The 27357-nt window shown below is 42.3% G+C and overlaps 1 protein-coding gene across 3 annotated transcripts in view; it reads right to left on the reverse strand.

Moving 5' to 3' along the window:
• Positions 1–27357, reverse strand: part of JADE3 (jade family PHD finger 3) — a 97748-nt gene that overhangs the window by 15673 nt on the left and 54718 nt on the right. The window contains exons 1-3 of one of the 3 annotated variants that reach the window (XM_032784351.2): positions 26744–26824; positions 25027–25106; positions 5425–5582 (exon numbers count right to left, since the gene is read on the reverse strand). In XM_032784351.2, coding sequence (XP_032640242.1) covers positions 5425–5582; positions 25027–25044 — 176 coding nt within the window. In that variant the 5' untranslated portion in view covers positions 25045–25106; positions 26744–26824. Of the gene's footprint in view, positions 1–5424; positions 5583–25026; positions 25107–26743; positions 26827–27357 lie in introns of those variants that run through there. The other 2 variants (XM_075060785.1, XM_075060791.1) reach the window with 2 other exon arrangements.

The following is a 27357-nucleotide window of genomic DNA, read 5'->3' on the forward strand; positions in this document are numbered from 1 at the left end:
AAAGGAAAAACTAATCTTAGACACAAAGTCAGTTTCTCTCTGTATTTAATGCAAGAGGGTCTACACATGAAAGGACTGCAGTGGGAAACTGAACAGAATACTTCCATATGTGAAATGCATTGTGCTTGGTAGACTTAGGCAAGCCAAAAGAAGAACATTTTTGTGAAAGGAGGAGAGTACATTTATGTGGTAGTCTAGCAAATTATCAAAATAGATATTTGGGTTATTTCTCTGAACTCTGATGACCGACAATTCTTACCGGGAACGTGAGTTACCAATGTTTGCACAAGTACTGTTTTCCTGTGCTTTCTTCCTCCCCCTTTTCCTTTCTGTTGCTTCTCCTCCTCACTGTGCTGTTTCTTTTCCCCCTCCTCCTCTTTCTAGAAACTGCTATGGTGTAGTAGCTCCAGTTAGGAGTAGGGTGTTTTTTGTTGTTTTTTTTTTTTTTTTTTTTTTTTACATTTCTGTACTCGCAAAAGCCCTAGCTAAATACAGTTATACCAAGATAAACTATGTTGTCAAAAGCACTTGTTTAGCATAGGAGCAAGTATAAACTATACTAGCAAAAGCATTTTTGTGGTAGTATAGACCATGCCTACATTAGGAGGGTTTGCCAGCACAACTATACTGGTAAATCTTTTCTAGTGTGGACCTGGCATCAATATTTTTCATCCATCCCTGGTTAATTACAAAAAAAAAAAAAAAAAAGCACAAACCACACCATAAACAGTGTTTAAGGTAAGAAAAGTTTACCCTTTCCTAATCTTTGCAGCAGCTATCTTGAGGTGAGGGTAGGTGGTAAGAAAGAGAAGACTCTTAAGAAGAAACTAAACTACACAGAAGAGTGACTCCTCTACTCAGCCTGAGGAACTGAGCAGACAGATAGATTAAATTTAACTAAGTAGTAAGACCATGCATAATACAAAACAAGAAATGTTTCTTACTGATGGATTCTGAATTAACTGATTTTCTTAGTACTTCAGTAAAGAGATTATATTCTGCTAAAAAGTTAAAAACAAAAACAGAATTAGGACACTCAACTGTGCTGCATTAAAATGAAATTATGGTCAAAAACCTAAATTTAGGCACCTAAAAGTAGGATTTTTGAAAGTGCTTAAGTGACTTGAGAACACAAGTCCTACTGACTTCAGTGGAACTTGTGCTCTGAAATTACTTAGGCTTTTTTGAAAATCTCACCTATTGGTTCTTAAAATGTTGAAAATTTTGAACTATGTCAAAATTCACTTTTATTTGCATATCTCCATCTCAAATATTACATTCCAGTTGGAATGAGCAGTTGAACCAACTGATTGCATACTGTATTATTGTACTACAAAAGTATACTGAGTAAGATCTTATGAAAGCTTGCAATGTTCTGAATGTGATGATCATTATGGGATACGTATATAAACTATGGTTATGAATCTATTTATTTATGTATACCAAAACTGTGTTCAAACTGTACTACAGCTTCAGCTACTCTTCACAGCAGGGCAGTGAGCAGTCAAGCAGGGAGGGCCCCTCCCAAGCCAGTGTTTACTTGAATCCTGTTTCATGTAACCAGTCCACTGTCCAGCCCAGGAAAAGACAAATGATGTACCATTAGACTTCATGAGGAAACACTGAGACGTCCCATCCCCGGGATACCAAGTCAAGAGGGGATTCCCCCACCCTGAATAACCATACATAAGGCTACAAGTTGTCACAGAGGTCACAGATTCAGTGATTATTTGTGACCTCTCTGACTTCAGGACTTCAGCTGTCCACCTCCCTACGTCGGGGGGCTGCGGCTTCCATGGATTCTTGTTTACTGCCCGTGACCTGTCCATGACTTTTCCTAAAAATAACCAGACAAAATCTTAACCTGAACCATGAAGTCACTGTGGTCAAAGGGGGAGGGGGGGAGGGAAAAAAAGGCTTTTAAAAGCAGGCTTGGGACTGCGAGTTTTTATCCAGAAACTGGATAGTCTAAGTAGGAGGCTGTCCATGAATGCTGGATCTCCCCCTATAGCTGGGGGTACACTGGAAAGCTGTTAGAAGGTGATAAGTAACGTGTATTGTTTTATCTAAAAGGGAAGAGTAAAGCCTGAGGTTGCATCTTTATGTTCACTTTCCCTTACTATTTTATCTTTGAATCGGTGTTTTTTCTATTGAATAAACTGTTGGTTTATTTATATCTCAAGTAGGTCTCTGTTGTGCAAACTACATGGAGTGTATGCGCCAAAGAAAGCTGGTATCTGGGCGGGGGTCTAGTTTCATGCCTTTGGAGGTGACAAACCAGAGGGGACCAGTCTGATTGTCTGGTACTTAAAAACTCAAAGAGAATGGATTTGGGGAGACTTGAGACTGCAAGGGCTGTTGGTATCACCTTGCAGGGATAACTAGGCTGAGAGAGCAGAGTGAGACTTTCTGCTTGTGGGTTGGCTACTGGTGTCAGAGATCTGAACCAGAGATACTGCATAAAAGACCCAAGGTTACAGGGTAGGTGGTGACAGAATCTATTACTGGTCTGGGTGATCCCCAAAGTGTCAGTCATCACATTTCAAAACGGGAAAGTGGTTAGAGGTCTTCTTGGAGGGGCTCACAAATGATTACTGAAGACTGTAATTATTTAAGCCCCAAAGTCAAAGAGGCTCTGCTAGTGCACAGAGGTCCACCAATGCAAAACTAATTGCAGGATCAAGAGCATTAGACTGGAAAATAGAAGAAAAATGTAAAATGAGGTGGTAGAGAATTTAGGAGAATGAATAGCATTTCCATCTATGTCGATAGATATACACACATTTCGACTGTAATATATGTATTTTACAGTGAAAGTTCTCAGCTGCTTATGTCAGGGCAGAAACAGGTTACTGGAGATGGCTAGGAAGGATGCTCATGCCCCTCCCCCAAATGATTCTAGGATGTTCTTACCGTCCTCTGAAGCTTTGACAGATATCAGTCACTGCTGGAGACTAGATCCCATCTGAGGTGGATTAAGTGTTTGCTGCATTATTACAATTTATGTTGTCCTGTTTTTATGGGTAGATTTATGTAATATAACTGATGCAACAGAATACTGTTTGGAATTGTATTTGATTGGTCACAAGAAGTTAGATGACCGTTTTATGCAGTGCACCAAATGCTCAAAGAAGGCGTTTTTCAGTTTGATCCTAGGCCTGGTCTACACTACTCATTTAAACCGATTTTAGCAGCGTTAAACCGATTTAACGCTGTACCCGTCCACACTACGAGGCCCTTTATATCAATATAAAGGGCTCTTTAAATCGGTTTCTGTACTCCTCCCCAACGAGTAGTAGCGCTAAAATCGGTAATTCCATATTGGATTAGGGTTAGTGTGGCTGCAAATCGACGCTGTATTGGCTCCGGGCGGTATCCCACAGTGCACCACTGTGACCGCTCTGGACAGCAATCTGAACTCGGATGCAGTGGCCAGTAAACAGGAAAGCCCCGCGAAATTTTGATTTTCATTTCTGTTTGCACCAGCGTGGAGCATCTGATCAGCACGGTGGCAATGCATCCAAATCCAAAAAAGCTCCAGCACAGACCGTATGGAGATACTGGATCTGATCGCTGTATGGGAAAACAAATCTGTTCTATCAAGCTCCGTTACAGAAGACAAATGCCAAAGCACTTGAAAAAAAAAATTCTCCAGGCTACACGTGCTGCGTGACAAAGCGTAACGGGAAGCAGAGACTCAAATGGATGCTCATGGAGGAGGGAGGGGGTACTGAGGACTCCAGCTATCCCACAGTCCACAGCAGTCTCCGAAAAGTATTTGCATTCTTGGCTGAGCTCCAATGCCTGTAGGTTCAAACACATTGTCCGGCTATTCAGGGAATAGCTTGTCAATTTACTCCCCCACGTGAAAGAAAAGGGAAAGAATCGTTTCTTGACTTCTTCCATGTACCCTATGTCTACTGAATGCCTGTGAGCAGTGAAGCGCAGTATCCACTCGTTCTCCCTGCCTAGTGGCAGATGGTGCAGTAGGACTGGTAACCGTCCTTGTTATCAAACCCGTGAGTGCTCCTGGCTGGCTTCAGGTGACTATGGCTGGGACGCCTGGGTGAAAATAGGAATGATTCTCAGTCATTCCCAGTAGATGGTACAGAACGGCTGGTAACCGTCTTATCATAGCAACTTGGGTGAGCTCCATCAGCCCCCTCCCTTTCCTGTGTAAAGAAAAGATTCTGTCTTGCCTGGACTGTCATAGCAGTGGGATGTTGGGCTTTCTCTCCCCGCACCGCTTAATGTCCTGCCTGGACTGTCATAGCCCGGGAGGTTGCTCCCCCTCATTTATCTCATAACAAGTCACTGTTTCTATTCCTGCATTCTTTAAACTTCGTGACACAAATGGGGGGGACACTGCCACGGTAGCACAGGAGGTTAGGGAGGAGGGAAGCAACGGGTGAGGTTGTTGCAGGGCACACCCCCGTGAATGGCATGTAGCTCATCATTTCTGCAGGATCTGATACATCGGTTCTCTAGTACACTTGCCCATATTCTAGGCAGGACTGACTATTTTAGAACCAATAAAGGAGGGATTGACTCGGGGAGTCATTCCCAGTTTTGCCTTTGCGCCCCTAGCTGATCTCAGCCAGGGGCACCCTGATAGCAGCAGACAGTACAGAGGGACAGATAACCGTCATCTCATTGCCAATTTACACTGCAGCAGACGGTACAGAACAACTGATAACCGTCTCTGCTATTATGCAAAGCAAATGAATGCTGCTGTGTAGCGCTGGAGTTCGCTCTGTCCGCGGGCATTCCAGTACACATACGGTGACTGTTAAAAAAAAAAAAAAAAAAAGCTGAACGGCTCCATGGTTGCTGTGCTATGGCGTCTGCCGGGCCAATCCAGGGAAAGAAGGGAAGGATGACTGACGTACATACAGACCACCTGCGAAAAAATTTGATTTTTGCCCCATCAGCCACTTGGCTCTCAACCCAGAATTCTAAGGGGCGGGGGAGACTGCGGGAACTATGGGACAGCTACGGAATAGCTACCCACAGTGCAACGCTCCGGAAATCGACGCTAGCCTCGGACCATGGACTCACACCGCCAAGTTAATGTGCTTAGCGTGGCCATGTGCACTCGACTTTATACATTCTATTTTATAAAACCAGTTTATGTAAAATCGGAATAATCCCGTAGTGTAGACATACCCCTAGTTATAAGTAGTGCATGTTTGCTTTCTGCCTTCAGTTCAGATCTGCCTCCCAGCCCCAAGTACCACTGATGTTGTCTCCAAATACGTAATATTTGAATTTTAAAAGATTTTTGGACTTGGGAGGCAGTTGTACAACAGGTTTAAGTATACTAAACAAGCAAGCATTAGCTGCAATTAGATCGTAAATCCTTGAGACAGACTCATTTTATGTTTTGTCCAGTACCAAGCATATTCAGTGTTTAAGACTAATTACCTGAGAGAAGGCAGTGGAATCGTGTCGGGACTGGCTGGGACCTGAACACCCTTTTCCCATTCTTGTTTCCATGTGTCCGCAAAGAGGTAATATTCATCAGGGTTAACATGGTGAGAGTCTGGGAGTTTCATAGCACTAATGAGGTCCTTCCGGAACACCTGCAAAGAAACCCCAGATATCCTATTAGGCAGGTGTATTAAATGGAGTCTTAATCATTCTCCCTTCCCCTAACACAATAACCAACCTGTTAACACATTTAATGTGGTCAATTATTTGTCAAATATTCTTTAAAAAGTCTTTCTGAATTGTAATATTTCAACCCATTGCCCCACACACCCCTTGTTCACTGTCTCGCAGCAGAAGCCATGTGTCCTTCCGTACTCCTCCCTCCCTCCCCTCACACAAGAGTCTTTCTGGCGTCTGAGGCCTCCCCAATCCCACTGAGCACCAGGAGATCCCACCCTCACCAGACTGGGAGCTTCACATTATTAGTCCATCTCCTCCGAGACACTAGTCCCATTTCTTCACAGAAAACCACTGTGGGCTTTATACTAGCGATTAAAAAAAATAAAAATCATGATTAATAGCATAATTAATCACACTGTTAAACAATAATAGAATACCATTTATTTAAATATTTGTGCATGTTTTCTACATTTTAAAAATGCATTGATTTCAATTATAACACAGAATACAAAGTGTATAGTGCTCACTTTAGATTTAATTTTGATTACTAGTATTTTCACGGTAAAAAAACCAAAAGAAATACTATTTTTCAATTCACTTAATACAAGTACTGCAGTGCAATGTCTTTATCATGAAAGCTGAACTTACAAATGTAGAATTATGTACAAAAAAGCTGCATTCAAAAATAAAACTAACATTTTAGAGTCTGCAAGTCCACTCTGTCATACTTCTTGTTCAGCCAATTGCTCAAACAAGTTTGTTTAAATTTTCAGGAGATAATGCTGCCCATTTCTTGTTTACAATGTCACCTGAAAGTGAGAACAGGCGTTCTCATGGCACTGTTGCAGCCAGTGTCGCAAGATATTTACGTGCTAGATGCACTAAAGATTCATATGTCCCTTCATGTTTCAACCGCCATTCCTGAGGATGTGTGTCCATGCTGATAACTGGTTCTGTTCGATAACAGTACAAAGCAGTGTTGACCGATGTATGTTCATTTTCATTATCTGAGTCAGATGCCACCAACAGAAGGTTAATTTTCTTTTTTGGTTGTTCGGGTTCTGTGCTTTCCGCATCAGAGTGTTCCTTTTTTAAGGCTTCTGAAAGCATGCTCCATACCTCGTCCCTCTCTGATTTTGGAAGGCACTTAAGATTCTTAAATGTTGGGTCAAATGCTGTAACTATCTTTAGAAATCTCACATTGGTACCTTGTTTGTGTTTTTGCCAAATCTGCAGTGAAAGTGTTCTTAAAATGATGAACATGTGCTCGGTCATCATCGTCCGAGACTACTATAACATGAAATATATGGTAGAATGCGGGTAAAAGAGAACAGAGGGGATATACAATTCTCCCCCAAGGAGTTCAGGCACAAATTTAATAAATGCGTTATTTTTTTAACCAGCGTCATCAGCATGGAAGCATGTCCTCTGGAATGGTAGACAAAGCATGAAGGGACATATGAATGTTGAGCATATCTGGCACGTAAATACCTTGCAATGCTGGCTACAAAAGTGCCATGCAAATGCCTCTTCTCTTCTTATTTACAATGTCACCAGAAAGTGAGGGCAGCATTATGTCTTGTATATGTAAACAAACTTGTTTGTCTTAGTGACTGGCTGAACAAGAAGTAGGACTGAGTGGACGTGTAGGCTCTGAAGTTTTATACTGTTTTGTTTTTGAGTGTAGTTATGTAACAAAAAAATATCTACATTTGTAAGTTGCACTTTCACGACAAAGACTGCACTACAGTACTTGTATGAGGTGAATTGAAAAATACATTTATCATTTTTACAGTGCAAATATTTGTAATAAAAAACACTTTGATTTCAATTACAACACAGAATACAATAAATATGAAAATGCAGAAAAACATTCAAAATATTTAGTGCATTTCAATTGGTATTCTGTTGGTTAATAGTGTGATTAACTGCAATGAACTGTGATTACTGTATATACTCATTCATAAGCAGAATTTTTAGTAAAAAAGGGAAGCACCAGAGAAGGGGGTCGGCTTATGAACGGGTATAAAGAGGGAGAGGTGGGACACAGCCCCTGCCCCCAACAGAGGGAGCAAGGAGAGGCAGCACAGCGAGAAGAGAAGAGGCGGGGCCAGAATCTCTCCGCTTTTGGCCACGCTGCTGTCCCCCAAGCCTCCGAAGCAGCTGCAGCTCTGCCGCTCAGCCCCACCCCTCAAAGCATGCTGCGGCCATGCCACCCGGCCAAGCCCACTGGAACATCCTGTGGTCACGCCACCCAGCCTGCCGGAACAGTTCCAGCCAGGTCAGAGACATCCTCCCCTGGCCCTTTCCAGGTAAGATGGGAAGGGATGGGATGGGGAGAGTGGGGATTCCGGGCTAGGGGAGGGGTCATGTGGGGGGTGTGTGGTCACAGGGGTTACTCCTCGACTCCCAGCTTCTCCCCACCAAAACATTTCCCCACCAGTTGCTGTCCAGGCTTATCAGGGTAAGCAGCTGGTGCGCCAGGACACTGTTTACTTAGGTTAACCTCTGTGCCTGTGGATGCTCGAGGTAAACAAACCATCTTGGCCACCCAACAGCTTATCCTAATGGTCTGGGAGCCAAAGTTTGCTGACCCTGAATTTATAGGTGGCTAATGAATGGTTATAAAAAAATTTCTATTTATTTTAACTTATCCATCTTGGGGGGGGGGGGGGGATTGGCTAATTTTTTAAATGGCAATTACATTTTTTTTTTGAGTTAATTGAGAGAGTTAACTGCAATTAATCAACAGCCCTACTTTACACCCATCTCCCTGCTGCTTGCTCCAGACTGAAGGAGTGGTCAATTAGCAGCAACTAAGGGAGGCAGAGTGTAGGTAATCATTCCCCTCAGGGGTGGTGAAGTGGGGTCACTCAGAACTCCAGGCAAGAGTCCCTACTCACCTCTCCCTTGGTGGTCACAGACACTCTTCTCTTACCTCAGCCTCCCCAACCTACCCAACGCCCTCTAGACACTGCTCTGTCATCAGTGTATAAGACACTGAAACTAGACAGTATCTTAAGGATTAAAGTTAAACTAAAGACTTTACAATGCTCAATACTATATTCAGGATTCTATGTGTCTTACGACAGCAACCACAGAATCCTGTTCAGCATCATTCAGTACAAGCCGTATAATGCAGTACACGCTTTCTAAAAAATCACAAACACTGAGTAATCACACTAAGTTATTTTTGCACTGATATGGTTTAAAAAAGGACTTAAGTTTCTTCAAACCAAACACATAATGTTGTTTTAACGGAATAACCTCTAGAGACTGCCCCCTCTAGTTTGTCTCTTCAAAAAAGTAGGTACACACAATTTAGCAGAGTGATTTAAGTGAAGGGCACATTTACAGTTTGAATTAGCTAGAAGTTAATAAATGCACTGGTAAACTACAAATGTATTTATACAATGAGCAAAAGCAGTTACCACGGCTTGTTTCAAAGAAACTGGCCTCAGGTGGACGTCATGGCTGATCATGCTCAAAAAAAACCCTGTAAGCCGAAAGTGATCTAATGGCAAAAATCAAAAGAAAGGAAAAATTATCACTGATGGATTGGTGGAACACTTGGTACCGTTGAGTAATGTCAGATAAAAACAGAAATTAGAGGTTTCAGATTCACAGCTCCTTTTATCCTCTTCAATCTGATGGTATTAGCCATTTTAAGATTGGTTTAGAATCCTCTTCAGAATTTTATTGGCCTGCACCCTCAGTGTGAAACAGATTTTGAAGCTGTGTAGGACGGTACAGCTAAACATGCTTTTTTCCAAACTCATTGTAAAAAGTATCTGAGCATTTCTAACCATGGGCCTACTGGAAAAAGAGTGATCTAGCAAGTGATCTAAAAACAAGCGATCTAGCAAATTTTAAAAACTTTAAATATGTTTAAATTGGGTCTGGTTATTAAAACTCCATTTTAAAATCAATCAGGCAGACGGTTTCATTAGTATACAAATGTGTTTGTGTTAATTATTTTAAAATGAACACAATCATGTCTGTCTTATTAAGATAAGCTGCCATTTCTGCCCCAGATTACTGGCAGCCTATAATACCACACCAGTTTATTTTACACATAGAAGGAGGAGCGCACATTAAACAGAAGCATAACAAAAATAGATGAACTATGACAGACCCCAGAATCTTCACCACCTAATGTCCTTATATTAGAGCACTCAGTTTACAGAAGTCTTCTGTTGTAAGATTCCTCAAGTAACCAAACCTTTAGAAGCTAACTACTACCTTTAAAGTCAAACTTTGGAGAAGTAATTTATAACCAATTAAATCACTGCCCCCAGACATGTTGTTAAAGCTTGCCCTAGCTATATCATTGTTGATCAGAAGCATACTGGCAACAACAACTAGCTCTGAAGTTTCCCTATACTGGAATGAGAACACTGCAGCGAAACTGAAATCTGTTGAAACACTCAATTTTTCTAAGCTGTGTAATATAATAAATAAAATTGAAAGTGTTTTATACCAATTCAAACCCACATGATTTCCATCTTTACCATGGAAGAGGACTGAAGGGGAAAACGTTTAAGAAATACTAACATGGCACACTTCTGAAGAGTCCTGGAAAAACTCAACAATATATTTAAGAACAGCAGTTACTGGCTTAATTATTTGAGAAGACACTATTTAATGTTATTTGAGGCAGTGCTTTACACACTACCACTTGTAAGTACTGGCTGAAACTAAAACCACAGAAGACTTCATTCAAACAGAGTGATTACTACTACTAGCAGTGATAGCGCTATTAGAGAAGTCAGTATTCTCACAGCACAGCTTTAAGGTGAGTTCATCTTCTCATCGTCCATTATATATTAGAGTTGTGTCATCTATATTTTTAGAACAGAAGTCCCTTGGGACCTGGACTATTTTTTTTTTTTTCTTTGTTGCACAGTACCAACCACACGGTCTGTGCTCAGCAATATTAAGTACCATGTACTCTGCTTCAGACACTAAAATAGATTTACAGTAGAGGTATCACTAGTGGCCAATCAATCAGATGTAATTGTTAGGCATATAGGGGCTCTAAAGCAGCGGTAGTCAATAGGCACACGTATTCTGCACCACCAGATGCTTTTGAACGGACCCTAAAATCTTTTTATTTATCATTATTGTTATTTTCTCTGGAGTCTGGACCTTGACTATACATTGACCAAGAAATTTGGACCTTGACAAAAAATAATTGACTACCCCACTCTAAATCATAAGGAGCCCAACACCTGACTAATGTTTCCTTGGTACACATAGTTTTCTTTCATAGTTACAGAAATGCTGTAACTTAGCTTTTCTTTCAGAGATCTTGCCATTGTTACAAAGCCATCTATAGTTCTGTCCATCAGCCACAAACCTGGTTTTTCACCTTTGACCAAGCAGCCACTTCAAACAGTTACAAGCTCTCAGAGAACAAAATCATGTATTGAATATTAGTCACCTTACAATTCTTTGCTACTACAAGACCTGGTGCAAGTAGGAGAATTAATTCATTATTATTAAGTTATTAATTCAGTTACATTATTTTCAGCATTTGTCTTCAATAGTGTCACTATGCCAAACAGATCTGGCAAAGAATGGACCTCTTTCAAAAGGGAACAGTGTCTGGAAATCTAGCTTTCCTTATAGCTGTATATATTTTGGAGCAGTCTTAAAATTCCCCCTCGTTGACCAGATCTTTGGAGCAGCAGCGATTCCAAGGGATTGTGCTCTATCTGCACTCTTAGGCCTGGTCTACAGGGGGAAGCGTCAGCGACATTGATCTAAGATATGCAACTTCAGCTACAAGAATAGCATAGCTGAAGTCGACACATCTTAGATCGACTTACTTCATGTCTTCGCAGCACAGGATCGATGGTCGTGGCTCCCCCATCTACTCCACTTCCGTCTCTAGCCCTGGTGAAGTTCCAGAGTCGATGGGGAGTGCATTCGGGGATCGATGTATCGCGTCTAGATGAGACGCGATACATTGATCCCCGATTGATCAATCACTACCCGCCAATCCAGCGGGTAATGTAGACATACTCTTAGAGATCACTGCCTTCACTTCCTATCTAAAACAGAAAATATAACTATCGAACCTGAGTCATCTCAAGAGACTGCAAGTTTACCAAAAATCACTTTAGATCCTAAAATATGAAGTCTGTAGAGAAACAGACCTCAAAAAGTCACTTGCATATGTAACTCTTTGCATATTTAAGATGCAGGCTAATCTGAAGATAGTACAGTAGCTGCATGTGAGTCAAAGTAATTTCAATATGGTCCTGATACAAAGCAGAGACTTTAAATTATATGACAATCTAGAATCCTGAAGAAGAAACTTGCCAGTAAGACAGGAAGTTGGGAATGTTTATTATTGCCAGTATACATTTGCAGGACATAATTACTTCTAATATAAATAAATATTCAGGTATGTCTTACCAACAAATCCAGTGTCCCCATGTAACACTTTAAAAAGGCAATTTCATATAGTTATTGAAAGCTATATGGAAATGGAGTACTTACGAATAAAAGGATGTTCTCCTTATTTCTTAGGTTAAACACATGCTGATTCTAACTGGCTACTCAGTATCCATATCCTAACTTCGACAGATGGGCTGGTGGCGGGGGGAGGGGGGGATGGAATGGATTCGCACAGCATATCTCGAAGAATAGTTATGGAAGTTTACTAACCATTTTTAAAGTTGAGTGCTTGCTCATGTCCATTTCAATGTAGGTGACTCCCAAACAGTTGGGGCGGTGGAGGGTTCAGAGTTCATTGGCATGCTGATTGTAATACTGCTTGGCCAAAACCCACATCGTGTCTAGCATGCTAGGTGATGGCATAACGAGGTGCCAAGGTATGGACTGACAATCATTTTGCCGCTCTACAGATGTCCTGGATAGGAACTTGAGCTACGAATGCAGCCGAAGATGCTTGAGCCCTGGTAGACTGCACCATTAGGGCAGGAGGACCTTTGCTGGGTCATAGCATGTAAGGATATAGGAAGTGATCCACGATGAGATTCTCTGGCCAAGACTGAAAGGCCTTTCATCCTGTCTGCAAGGGTGAATGAAGGCGGATCGTCCAGCTGCTTCTCTTTTTGTTCTTTCCAAAGTGCCAGGGAGTACTCAACCCCCAGCTCTGCCCCAGGCCCACCCCCACTCCACCCCTTTCCTCAAAGCCCCACTCCTGCTCTGCCTCTTTCTGCCTTTGCTCCACCCCCTCCCCCAGAGCACATCAGGTCCCTACTCCTCTCTTCTCCCCTCCAGAGCCTCCTGAATGTCATGAAACAGCTGATTGCTGTGGGCGGGAGGCACTGGGATGGAGGGGGAAGGCTGCATACCTCCTGCCTGCAGCAATCAGCTATTTTGTGGCATTTAGGAGGCTCTGGAGGGGAGCGGGCGGAGCGAGGCTGCAGCGCACAGTCTCCCCACTCCTTCCCCATACCTCCCACCCACAGCAATCAGCTGTTTCGGGGCATTCAAGAGGCTGCACACCACTTTCTCTCTCCTCTCCCCAACCTCCTGAACACTGTGAAACAGCTGATTGCTGCAGGCGGGAGGCGCAGGGAGGACAAAGCTGCTGATCCACAGGCCGTTGGTGGGCAGGAGGCGGAGTGGAGCTGATTGGGGGCTGTCAGCCCACCCTGGTTCCAAGCCCCCAAGGCCAAACAACGCTATAATCAAACATTGTGCAATTTTAAATGAGTATGTTCTCTAACAGATCAGTGACATAAAACAACCTTAACCTGGATGACGTTAAGTGAGGAGTTACTGTACATAAAAGGTTGTTACAATGAGGAGGGAGAAATTTTTTTCCCCTAACTTCTGAGGATAGGACAAGCAGCAAAGGGCTTAAATTCCAGCAAGGGAGGTTTAGGTTGAACATTAGGAAAAACTTCCTGTCAAGGTGGTTAAGCACAGGAATAAATTGGCTAGGGAGGTTGTGGAATCTCTGCCACTGGAGATTTTTAATAGCAAGTTAGACAAACACCTGTGAGGGATGGTCTAGATAGTACTTAGTCCTGCCTTGAGTGAAGGAGACTGGACTAGATGACCTCTCCCTGTCCTCTCTAATCCTACGATTCTATGGGTCACGATTAATCTGAGCAACCTTCTGTGTCCCTGAAAGATTGTGAAAATACATATCCTTCAAATCAAGGGCAGTGTACCAGTCCCCTGGATCCAGGGAGGTAATGATGGAGACTAAAGAGATCATGAAGAAACCAAAGTTCTGCATGAACTGGTTGAGCTTCTGCAGGTCCAGAATAAGTCTGAGTGTGCCACTGGCCTTCGAGATTAGGAAATAATGAGAGAAGAACCCCCATAGCCCCATAGATCCTGTGGAATCTCCTCCATAGATCCAAATCTTAGGAGCAACTGTTCCTCTTGAAAAAGAAGTTTCTCGTGAAAAGGGTCCCCGAAGAGGTAAAGGGAGAGAGAGTGGAAAGGAGGGGAACAATTGAACTGCAGAGTGTATCACACTGCTATCATGCGTAGCATCCACCTGTCCAAGGTAATGTGGGCCCATGCCCGATAAAAGTGCAATAAACAGTTCACAAAAACTGGTGAATCTGGATCCATACTGCAGCCTAGCAGATTACCCTGAGCATCCCATCAAAAGGCCAACTTGGACCCTGTCAAGTGTCGGGGGGGTGGGGGAGAGGGAGCAGGCATGGACACAGACGAGGATTGGGTCAGAGGTCTCCTAAAACCCTTACTTTTCTTCCTGTTGTAGTCCTGCCAAGCAAGAAGAACAGAGCAGACAGCTGAGGTTTATAGGACTTCCTCCAGGGAGCTAGTGTATGCAGTCTGGCTCCTGGACCTAACCTTTCCTAAGCAGAAGGGTTGAAGGCGCAGGTCAGAAGAGGAAGAAAACATTTCAGAACAACTTCTAGAATGTGTTATCTGTAAACTAGATCCTGTGTTTACTAAGCAGGAAATGAAGACAATTTGACACAAAGTGCTGTTTTACTTGGTAAACAGGAGCACTGCTTTCCTACGCCAAAAAAATAAAACAAACAGTAACAACAAGAAAATATTCAATAAAGATCTTCATGTGATCATATCTCATTAATGAAATAATCTTTTGTAAAGCATGTCCTTAACTGTTATTATAGTTAAGCACCTCCCTACCTGAAAGAAAGGCAAGCTCAAAATCAAGTACTATTTTTGTTTATTTTAGTAAGGAAAATAAACAGAATATTCTAACCAGAGCCACAAATACCAGTCAACTCAATTGGAAACAGAAGCAGCTGCTATGCTGATGTGGTTGTTTCAAGAAGCCATTTTACTAGACAAAATAAAAAATAAATAAAATAAAATAAAATACATCTATGTTGGAAAGTGTCAGTTAGAAGAGTAGGGAAAACAAGGCTGTGTTTATGCTCCACTAACAAGCTCCTTCATAACACTTTACATGCTCAAATCACTGGTTACACTTCATTGTATATTCTCCATATAGCTAATTTAGAATTCCTCCCATCCTTTCTGCTAACCTTGCCTTTTCATTAGACTGTCCTTCCCACAAAGCTGCTCCACAACCACTGTCTGTGATCCCTGGTGGAAGTAGTATTTGGCTAGTCATCCTAGGTAGCCTTATAGGAACAAGTACTCCAGTATCAATCTCATTCACTATGGGGCAAAGCCACACAGCAGCTCTGCAAGTGCTTCAGAGCCTCCAGTTTAGTCGTTCATTTGATATTCTATGCATGAAACCAAGATTATAATATAGCATAACATCCTGAAAGGTTGCTTAATGCCAAAGGCAAATCTATGCCTTTTATTCTTAAATAGACAAATGCTTGTCTTGCCAAATTGCTGAAGGTAATAAACACAGTTGTCTGCCTCCTACAAGTCTCCTGAAAGATGAGACGATCTTATTTATAACACACATGCCCACAATTTGCTATTGTAGCACATAAGTTTAAAATTACAGTAATTAGAAACAGATCAGTGTGTTACTGGACAAAAAAAATCCATGTTCATACCCAGAGCACTCTGTAAGAGAAGTGAAATTAGTAAAAGAATGAAAGTTTGTAGGGACTCAAAGGATGAAGGGAGGAATTTTAGTCCTGCTTTACATGCAAAGTTCAATGAAACCTTAGCCCAATGGTCCCCAAACTTTTGATCTCACGTCCCCTCCCCCACACGCTTTACCTCTGAGCCAAGGCCAGGAACAGGGTCACAGCAGAGCCACCCACAGTTAAGGTTGCTGGACACTTCTTGTTATAGACCCTGTTGTCAGTTGCTTATACAAAATATGGACTGAAGTTTTCAATGCCAGGTGCCTGCACCTGAGGCTGTTTTTTTAAGTTTCAGTGGTTTCTCAGAATGGGGTTAGGAGAGAAAATACTTTTGCTTGGGTAAAAAGTTTAGTACAACGATTTGACGCTCTTGCATTTCCATATTCTGGAACAGGGATTTGAAACAGCTCTGGTGTCAGGGTTTTGCCTTTTACCATCCCAGTGAAAGTTTGCCCATGTCTGTCCAAGTTATAAGACTCTGAAAATCAGTTTGCACATTACTCCTGGGGGAATTCTGTGCCACCCCGCAATGCAAAATTTTGCAGAAATTAAACGTTGTGAATGCAGAATCCCCCCCCCCGAAATGGGCTTCAGTGCTGCTGGCTGCCACTAGGGACCGCGGGACTTAGCACAGCCCGGCTCTAGCACACAAGATACTGCTGGGGGAAGGAGAAGAGAGCTAAAGGGTTACCAGCAGCTGCAGTTCCACGCATGCCTTGAGCGAAGGAGAGGGCAGTGCTCACAGAGGAAACTCCATGCAAGCCTGGGACCAAGCATCAGGATGTTTCTCCCTCTGGATCCCTGGGCTCTGAGGCATAGGGGGTGGGGTGGGCTATGCAGCTGGGCTCTGAGGGGGAGGGGTTGTGGGTGTCTGGCTCCCTGGCTGAGCAGGGGAGGGGGGGGGGAAATGTAGACAGAGAAACAGGAACTGGGTTGTCATAGGGGGTTTCTTTAACTCTCTACTCCTGGGGGTGGAATTTTGTGTGTCTCTGTATTGTTGCCGACATACTGGCTGACAGGCGTTTTGAAATAAATTACCAAAATAATTCAAACTGGCATGATTATGTAGTGTGATTTTGACAAATAAAATTTGCAGAATTTTAAAACATTGTGCGCAGAATTATTTTTTTTTTGGGTGCAGAATTCCCCTAGGAATAGCACATGCTCAGTGGAGACTTGTTAGCTACATTCTCCACAAGTTCCACCTTACTAAGCATGCACTCTCCCCTTGCTGCACTTATGTGGGGAATGACCTGCACATGCGACAACGCATAAAGCAAATGAATATGTTCAATCCTAGGGCTACAGGAGGAGTAAGACTTTCCCTGCATCTGCTCCTTCTAGTAGTGGGGGATTCAGTGTGCTAGCAGGTACCAAGAGACGATAGCTTCCAAAATTATTCAGCACACAAGAGACTGGCACGCAGGCATTGAGGAGGAAGAGAAAATCACAGCCACACTGGAATGCAGAAGAGTAAGAAACAAGGAGGGGGATATGGGGAAGAGAACAAAGAGGCTGGGGAGGAAGAGAGGCTGAAGTCCAACTACTAAAAGCACATTCCCCTGCAGAACCTTTTGTAAAAACCTGTGCTTAGTGATCATTGCCACACCCAAGGACCAAAGTCTTTGTCATGGGGTTAACCCCAGCGCACCAGGTACATAACCTAGGACATACTTTTCAGCAGAGGTTTTGCAGCTGAAAGCAAGCACCATTTTAATTCATGTCTACCTCTATCCACAGCTGCCTGACTGTTGGACAATCCCATAGCATAAGCATCAAGGTTCCTTTTTCTTTGTTAAAGTGCCAACAAAGAGGATAAGGCCTTTACCTTGTGCAATCTCTGTGACGTCCAATACATTTTGAGTAAAATTGTTTGTTGTATCAAACATAGCCTAAGACAGAGGCATTTTTAACATTATGTAATATGCTCTGCCACACAGACTCTTAAGGACTCAAATCTCCTTTCTGCACTTCCACAAAACTCCAAACCAATGGAATTTCTCTTCATTGACCAAGTACACACACTGGACATGGGCCTGGGGAGTTTATGAAGCATTTCCAGGGTACCCACTAGTTCTGAGGTCTCTGGGCCAAACTGATATTTCAGCAAGCGTCTTCGCTGTAACTTCTGCCACTTCACTGAGGGTGGCAGGTCATAACATTGCTTTAGCATTAGGAAAGGGACAGCCCTCAACACTGACTATCTGGGAAATCCAAAGGGTGCCTCTGCCCAGCCAGTTCTTCCAAATTATAAGTCTGTTCCCAATTTGCAACTCTGGGTTCCCTCAAATAGGTGTTTTTGACAGCAAGGATGAAATTGATCCCTCTTAGGCTAGCCCAGATCTATATCTCAGCCACCACTGAAGACACCTTATTTTTCTTCATTGGACAAAAAGAGGAACTGCGAAGGCCCATAGGGGGAACTGGATGCATTAATGCACATTCAGTTTCCAACCACAGATACAAAGGTGTCAAATTGGTTCCACCACATTATCTGTGACATGATAAAAACATAACAGTAATTATGTAGGTTTAGGAGCCCAACCAACCTGCCTCACCCCTTGCATACAGGGAATTGGAGGTTTGTGTTGTTTAAAACAAAACAACAACAAAAAAAACACAATCCTGGGTGTTGATCAGGGCCCATAGGAAGGCTCTAATAACGCTATTAACCCTTTTAAAATAAGATGAAGGGATACGTACCAAAAGACCACTTAGAATATACACTTAGGGTATGGCTACACTTGAAATTTCAAAGCGCTGCCGCATGTGAGTGTGGTCGGAGCACCAGCGCTGGGAGAGAGCTCTCCCAGCGCTGCACGTAAACCACGTCCTCTACGGGTGTAGCTTGCAGCGCTGCAGCACTGATTACACTGAGGCTTTACAGCGCTGTATCTTGCAGCGCTCAGGGGGGTGTTTTTTCACACTTAGAAGCCTAGCAAAATATTTATTTTTACTACCCTCACTACAGGCTCAGGAAGAGAGGGTGCAACCTATTCATATCACAAGTTATCTTCACTAGTTTGATATTTCTCGTTAACTTCTAAGTAGGTAAAAAGTAACACAATTATCCTGTTATAAAAATATCAAACATAATATTCCCACATATTAATGTTTTGAACATTTCTAATCCTTGTATAAGATATGCTCTCCAATAGACACAGCCAAAGATTGCTTGTTTACTAAGGTTTGAGGCTTTGTAGGGACCATACTGCTCTGAGATGAAGGCTTCCCAAGGAACTACATATATGCATTACCAAAAATTGTGTTTGTATCATCCAATTGCACATTATGGACAGCTGCAAAGCATGCATGGCCCAGCAGTGGGCACTTTTCACACTATAATTCTGCACAGACCAGATGTCTATGTCCTTCAATATCTGTCTTATGTTTCAAAGGCTCTTGGCATCTTGGTATTTAAGTGATAAATTTCAATTAGAGGACGAGTTTTGCCCCCACTTAAGTTTACATAAAATCATTCAATTGGTGGGTTATCTCTAGAGCCAAAGTAGAATTTTTATACTGAATTTGAAATGAACCAGATAAGTGTCAGAATCCAGAAATCATGTAAGTGTTCAGAGTCTAAAGACACAAAGTAATTCCCACATAAAAACTGCTTCAATATTGTAGTTGTGGTTCAGTGCTTTGAACTATAAATTCTAAAAGGGTTTAAGAAAGCTAAAAACCCAGGAAATGCTGTGTTAAGTTTGCACTTCTCAAACAAGGCACCCGAAGTACCATGAACTCTGCCCCAAAATGATGTTCCAAGAAAAAACTCATAATCCTCCCTTATTCATCCATAAAATACTTTATTCTCAACTATAATTGATAAGATTCTAGTTTTGGAGAAGTGGCTATTGCTGCTTTATGGTCTTCTTTATAGGAACATAGGAATTGCCATGCTGGACCAAACCCAAGATCAGTCTAGTCCAGTACCCCATCTCTGACAGTGACCATTACCAGATATTTCAAAGAAGGTGCAAGAGCCTGAGAGTAGATAGATATATGGTAATCAGTCCTCCACCCTAGGGCCCATCATGGCCTCTAGTAATTAAAGACTGGCTTCAGTCCAAATCCTTTTTGAATCTTGCTAAATTCTTAGTGTCAACCACATCCTACAGCAATTAGTTCCACAGTCTAATTACATGTAGCATGGAAAAATAATTTCATCAGTTTTGAATTTCGTCCCTTTTAATTTCATTTAATATTCCCTTGTTCTTGTATTATGAGAGAGGAAGAACAGAAGATCTAAAAGTACCTTCTGAAGACCATTCATTATTTTATACTTGTATCATGTCCCCACTTATTCATCTCATCTCCTCAGATGAGAGTTCTTGCTTGGCCTTTGATCATTCTCATCACCCTTCTCTGAACTCCCGTCTAGTAGTTTTACAGTATCCTTCTTGTGATAGTGGTGCAGCCTCATTTGGAAAATTGTGCAGTACTGTGACTGGTCACCCAGATTTACACAAAAGAATTATAACAGTCTCCATATTATTCACCATCCCATTTCTTATGTATCCCAACACTTTGTTTTTGGCCACAGCTGCATCCTGAGCAGAAGTCTTCATTGAGTTATCTAAGCCCAGGTTGCCTTCCTGAATTAATACACTTAAGCTGGAAGTTTTTTCCTTCACTGTGCATTAATTTGCTTTTATTAACATTTAATTTAACATGCCATCACACTGCCCATTCATACATGGAACCCACAAGAGGTTTATAAGTTCTCAAGGGAATCATGCCCAACTTCTCATTCAGAGTCTGATCTTGAAAGGTGCACAAACGCTTGCAGACAGTGATCAACAGCTTGCAAAATCAGGCCCTATGATTTCATGTGGCAGGTAATTCTCCAAATATCACTCTACATAAAAGCTTCATATGTCCAGGTTATGACACTGGGTAACTTGTATGAAAAGAGCAAAGGTTGGTATGACAACAAAGCATCTCAGCGTATCAGAGTCAGATATGTCCATATGAAATACTGTGTGTAAATTTAGTGCCCTCATTTCCAAGATGGAGTCCTCTCCGCAAGCAGTTTTGGCCAAGAAAAGTTTTGCGCAGGAATGCAGCAGGGAAACTCTCTTCTACTCTAAGGGCACCTGTTCCAACCCCCCTGGAGTAAACATACACATTGGAATAGAATTAATATAGGAAAGGGAAATATTTGTTTACAGAGGGATGAATGGAGGGGAAAAAAAACCAAGCGGGGGGAAATATAGGGGGAGCAATAACACAGGATTACATCCAACACAAGGTCCCACAGGCCCAGTGGTACCACAATACGAAAGGGCAGATACCGAGCAGCGTGTCTACACTAAGAGTTTTGGGCAAAGTTCCAGTCTGGTAGTGAGTCTCAGGTGCTCCTAGTCATCTTTGGTGCCATTAAAAACTTTCCCCAACAAACCCTTCTGGTGCCCTCTTCTGCCACTGTCTGAAAATCCACATAGAGTGAAAACCTCCCACTTAACTAGCTACAGCTTCCCTTCTTATTCCCAATGCAAAGTTACCAGTCCCAGTACTCTCAGCCCCATACAGCACTAAGCAACAGATATATTGGGTCCAGCTCTGGTTTGTCTTCCTTGGGTGATTCCTTGCAGGTAGTGCCCCTCCTGTCCTCTGGCAACCCCGGTCAGCCACTTTGTCCCTCCAGGCTTCTGGCAAATTCTTGGCTGCCTAGATTATCTTTAACCTCCACCCCATCCTCAGTGTTTAGATCTGTAACTAGGGGCCTTGATTTCAAAAGGGAAAACTTAAAAATATTAAGGAGGAGATTAGTTAGGGAAGTGGACTGGCCTGAAAAACACAAGGATCTGAATGTGGAAGGGGCTTGGAATTACTTTAAGTCAAAATTGCAGAAACTATCTGAAGCCTGCATCCCAAGAAAGGGGAAAAATTGGTAGAGAAGAATTGCAGACCAAGCTGGATGAGCAAGCATCTCATACAGATTAAGAGAAAGCCTACAAGGACTGGAAGGTGGGATAGATACCAACGAAACCTACCCTCTTGCAGGTCAGAAAACATAGGGATAAAGCAAGAACTGTCAAAACCCAAGCAGAGCCGGACCTTGCAAAGGAGATTAAAACCAATAGTAACAGTTCAATAGCCACATAAATAGAAAGAAAACAAAGAAAGAAGTTGGACCACTAAACACTGAGGATGGGGTGGAGATTAAAGATAATCTAGGCATGCCCCAACACCTAAACAAATACTTGGCCTCAGTTTGTAATAAGGAAAATTAGGATCTTATAGTGGGAGGGTGGCTAATGGAAATAAGGATAATGAAGTAGAAATTACCACATCTGAGGTGGACATCAAATTTACATTTTAAACGGGACTAAATCGGGGGGCCCAGATAATCTCCATCCAAAAATATTAATGGAACAGGCACATGAAGTTCCAAGCCCAATAGCATGAATTTCTAATGAATCTGTAAACTTGAGGGTTGTACCCTATGACTGGAGAATTGCTAATACAGTCCCTAGTTTCAAGAAAGGAAAAAGGTGATCTGGGCAACTACAGGCCTATAAGTTAGATCTTTATTGCATGCAAGGTTCTGGAACAAATTTTGAAAGAGAAAATAGTTAAGGACGTAGAAGTTATTGGTAATTGGAACAAAATACAATATGGTTATACAAAAGGTAGACCCTGTCAGACCAACCAGCTCTCCCTGTTTGAGGAGGCGGAGACAACAACAGCTCATACTGAAAGGTGAACTGTGAGGCTGGAGGGAGATTACTAGTGGAGTTCCCTCAGGAAAAGTCTTGGGACCTGCCTTATTTAACATGTTTATTAATGACTTGGCACAAAAAGTGGGAGTGTTATAATAAAATTTGCAGATGACACAAAGTTGACAGATATTGCAAATACAGAGGATATCATACAAGATTTGGACGAGTTTGTAAACTGGAGTAATAAAAATGGGAGGAAATTTAACAGTGCAAAGTCATGCACTTAGAGATTAGCAAAAAGAATTTTTGCTATAATGTAGAGATTTATCAGTTGAAAGTGATAGAGAGGAGAAAGACCTGGTATATTTGTTGAACACGAAATGACTGAGCTGCCAATGCAATGTGGCCATGAAAAAGGCTAATGCAGTCCAAGGATACATCAGGCGAGGGATTTTCCGTACAGACAGGGAAGTGTTAGTATCATTATACAAGGCACTGGCGAGACTGCATCTGGAATACTGCATGCAATTCGGTCTCCCATGTTTAAGACAGACACATTCAAACTGGAACAGGTGCAGAGAAGGGTTATTAGGATGATCAGAGGAACAGAAAACCTACCTTATGAGAAGAGACTCAAAGAGCTTGGCTTATTTAGCCTAATCAAAAGAAGGCTGAGGGGAGATGCTTGTTCTCTATAAATACATCAGAGGGTAAACAACTCCTCCCCCTCCCTGGTATTTAAGTGAAGCACCAATGTTGACACAAGAAAAAAATATAAACTGGTTATTGATAAGTTTAGGCTTGAAATTAGATGACAGTTTCTAACAAGGACTAAAGTTCTTCAACAGCCTTTGAGGGGAACAGTGGGGGCCAAAAAATTGAACTGTCTTGAAGACTGAGCTTGAGAAGTTTATGGTACGATAAGGATATGGTATGATAATGGCATGCAGCCAATCTGCAACAGCTAGCGGCAAATATCTCCAACGGCCGGTTATGGGGGACAGTTCTGAGTTACTACAGAGAATTCTCTCTCAGGTGTCTGGCTGCCGGGTCTTGTCCACATGCTCAGGCTCTAACTGATCGCCATATCTGGGGTCAGGAAGAAATTTTCCCCTGGGTCAGATTGGTAGAGACCCTGGGGGTTTGTTGCCTTCCCCTGCAGCATGAGGCATGGGTCATTAGTGTAAATGGAAGATTCTCTGTAACTTGAAGTCTTTAAATCATGATTTGAGAACTTCAATAACTCAGCCAGCAGTTAGGGGTCTATTTCAGGCATGAGTGGGTGAGGTTCTGTGGCCTGCATTGTTCCGGAAGTCAGACTAGATAATCCTGATGGTCCTTTCTGGCCTTGAAGTCTATGAAACAACTGAAAGTCACATGCACAGAGAGAAAGAGGGGGAAGGGTTGAGGTTGGACCCAAGCAGCTTGGTAATGTTCCCTTAAGAAGAGTTTAAAAAAAAAAATGAAAAATCAGGACCTTCTACAAGAACATTGTATTTTTGACGTTGAGTTTTTTTGTTTTTTTTAAATCAAGTTGCGAGTCTCCCTTTAAACATTATAGCAGGAAAGCAGGATTTCAAGCACTATTAGAACAGTTGGTCTGATGAAGTTCACAGACACTCAGTTCTTTTTCATCAGATTACACTCTAGTTCAGGAGTTGGCAACCTTTCAGAAGTGATGTGCCGACTCTTCACTTATTCACTCTAATTTAAGATTTCGCGTGCCAGTAATACATTTTAATGGTTTTAGAAGTTCCTTTTCTATAAGTCTATAAAATATAACTAAACTATTGTGTGTAAAGTAAACAAGGTTTTTAAAATGTTTAAGAAGCTTCATTTAAAATTAAATTAAAATGCAGAGCTCCTGGACTGGTGGCCAGGACCCGGGCAGTGTGAGTGCCACTGAAAATCAGCCTCGTGTGCCTACCCCTGCTCTAGCTTCATTGAAAAAGGAGATTCATACTTGGAACATGGTTTGGTTTGCCAGTAAGACTGAGTGCATGTTTTTGGGCTAAAGACACATACTCACAGTTAAGGGACAGAAAATGTAACATATAAAGGAAACTAAAGTATGAGAGATGCATGCCTAATTTTAGCTTCCAATAGCTATTACATACAGCTATACATTTGATGAATCTTCACATTTATTGTTGTTCATATGTACATGTGTATAAAGACAGGTGGAAGGGAGTTGGAGCAAAAATAGCAGAGACAGAAGAGTCCCTCTGCAGGACGACCTGGGAGAGTCACAGCTTAAGGAACCAGGGGATCTGGGTTGTAAGAGCATGCCTGGGGTAAAGAGATGATGCTACAGAATTTTTAAAATAGTGGCAGACATAAATATTCTCATTCATTCCAGTTCATAGTCGCCTTTCTGGTAAGAAGGCTGAATTACTGTACAGAGCAAATCCTTAGCAAGATTTCAGTAGTTAAAACTAGAATCTAAGCATATTATTGAAGGGTGTGATTTCATAAGGAAACATTTTACCAAAAAAGACAGACTTTCTTGGCAGTGCAAATCACAGGCCACTACATATACTGTTCGTCAGTCTTCCGCCATGCTTCAGAACAACTGTTCAGTTTCTCTTTTAAAAACATAGACTAACATTGGGGAACTTAAATAACACTTGCTAAAAAACTAACTTTGGGAGACCAAGATACACATTTTAAACACTGCCCTTTCCCAACAAACCAAATACATTAAGCCAGCAAGCAGCATTTAATTAAGGGACTTCCACCTGCTCTTGAATTCTCATAAGGACAGGCAATCACTGGTCCATTCACAAAATGTAGTCAGCATTTCACTGTGTGTGCTCCCCTGCAAATATAGAGGAATTTTGCTGCATATGTTTTCCTGGATGAACCCAGTCTAGACATTTATACTACTCGCATCACAGTAGGTGGCTAAAAAGCCTATCATTTTGTACAGCATACATTGTTACCTTGAGCCATGAATCTCTGGTTTAAATTCTAAAGCATCAAAACATTTTCCCCACGCTGTCAGTTCACACTTCCCTCAGCTATCAATAGTCACACCAGCACACATGGGCATTTGTGGTTTTTCAGGGGTTTTTTTTGGAAGGGATTAAGGGGGTGGAGGTGGCACAAGATTGGCAACAAGTGAACAGAAAAATAGTTCCCTCACAGGAATGATTAGTTTACTTCAGCCCTTAAGAAAGAATGTCAGACTTAGTAATGCTTCCAAACAGGGGAAAGCAGGCCATAGGGGCTAAGCCCCACATTTAATGGCACAGCTTTCACGGTAAATACTTGTAGAATGACTCATACTGCATTATCACTTGTGGGCTAGTGTGCCTGAGGCTGCTCTAGCCTCTGGCAATCATGCAGTCTGGTCCTCCAGCATGTAGACCTCGGGTGACAGTAGGGTGACCAGATGTCTTGATATTATCAGGACCATCCAGATATTAGAGTCTTTATGTTAGATAAGCAACCTATTACTCCCTCCTCCATCCTGATTTTTCACATTTGCTATCTAATTACCCTACCTAACAGGGGAGAAAGCAGAGACCAGGAAATACAGGTTTCTATGGTGTCAATTCTCTTCAGCCCTACAGAGGGCTCCTTACGGTGTATGCTCCTGCTTCTCCAGGTCCAATCATTGGTAGAAAGTGCAGATCTGAATTAGGGAATAGAGTTCTGAGCCAGATAGGAGAGGGAAGAGTTCTGTGTTTAAAGATGGATTTTTCCACCTGCACAGGTTGGATACATGTGTGCGCAGTGGAGTGGGGCATGTCCTGATGCTGGGGAAGTAGGGTAAGAGGTTAAGAAAGTGAAAGTGCACTCAGCCCATAAGCACAGATGTTTGATATTCCTGAGAAGGTGAGAGATGGGTTGGAGGGAGCTGAGCGGTCTTAGGGAGGTTCTCAGCCAGCCGGGGGATGGACTAGGTTGACATAGTCAAGCACAGGGGAGTGGAACCAATTTGTGACAAACGTGTAGAAAGAGTGAGGCAGCAAGGTGACATGGCAGAATTAACAGCTAGATTTGAAGGGATGAGGCTGGAATTTATACAAGTGAGGAGACGACAGATTAAACACAGTCCTTTCCTATCCTGCCCTTTGAAGTGTCCCCATGTTCCATTCTGAAGAGGGCACCCCTGCCCCTTACCAGCCAGCCTTATACTCCCAAAAAACCCACCAAAGTGTCCATATTTCACTTTCAAAATAGGATCAACCTTCACAGGAGAAGATCATGTGGGTCACCTTGTTCTCTGCAGCCCCAGCAGCCAATTTGGGCCCCAACTACCACTACTTCCATACAACTATCCAAACATCCTGTTTGTGGACTGGGAGCATGCAGTTTCATTTGAAAGATTTTACAGTTAACAGGACCACCATTCTCCCCCAAAACCGACAGTTCAAAGCTTAGAGACAAAATATATACATTACAAAATAATCAGATTACCACAATCTAAACTTTAACCATTGTTCTCACCTCAGCAGGTTTCTTTTGTTCATTTGCTGGAGTTTTTGATTTACTCCTGTATTTGGAACAAGAAGAAAAGGAAGTGCAAGGACCTATTTTAAAAAAAAATAATACCAGAGTTTAGTTGTAACCCACTGAATTTCACATAATTCCTCAATATATTACAAGGCACTATAGACTTGAATCATCATTCTGGGTCAGCTGTACCCAAACAGGAACTCTCATGAAGTCTGTAGGTCTGACCACAGCCTCTTCTCAATACGTGTAGTTTCAGAAAGAATAAGTGAAACAGTGATCAGAATATTCCCTGATCTATCTGATACACACCAGGTGAGAACAGAGAGGACAAGATTATGCAGATTCCTTCCCTTCCACCAGCAATGTTCCCTCTAATTTTTTTACATCCATGTGCGGAATCAATTTTGTTATGTACACCCATATGGAGATGATCTGTGGTGAGGGTGTGGCTGAGGGGTTTGGAGTGTGAGAGGGGGCTCAGGGCTGGGGACAGAGGGTTGAAGTGCAGAGGTTGACGGCTCTGGAGGGGGGTGAGGGCTCCCAAGTGGGGCCAGTGACGAGGGGATTGAGGTGCAGGGGGGGCTCAGGGCTAGGACAGAGGGTTG

Source organism: Chelonoidis abingdonii, chromosome 1 (assembly GCF_003597395.2).
Source record: "Chelonoidis abingdonii isolate Lonesome George chromosome 1, CheloAbing_2.0, whole genome shotgun sequence".
Taxonomy (NCBI): Eukaryota; Metazoa; Chordata; order Testudines; family Testudinidae; genus Chelonoidis; species Chelonoidis abingdonii.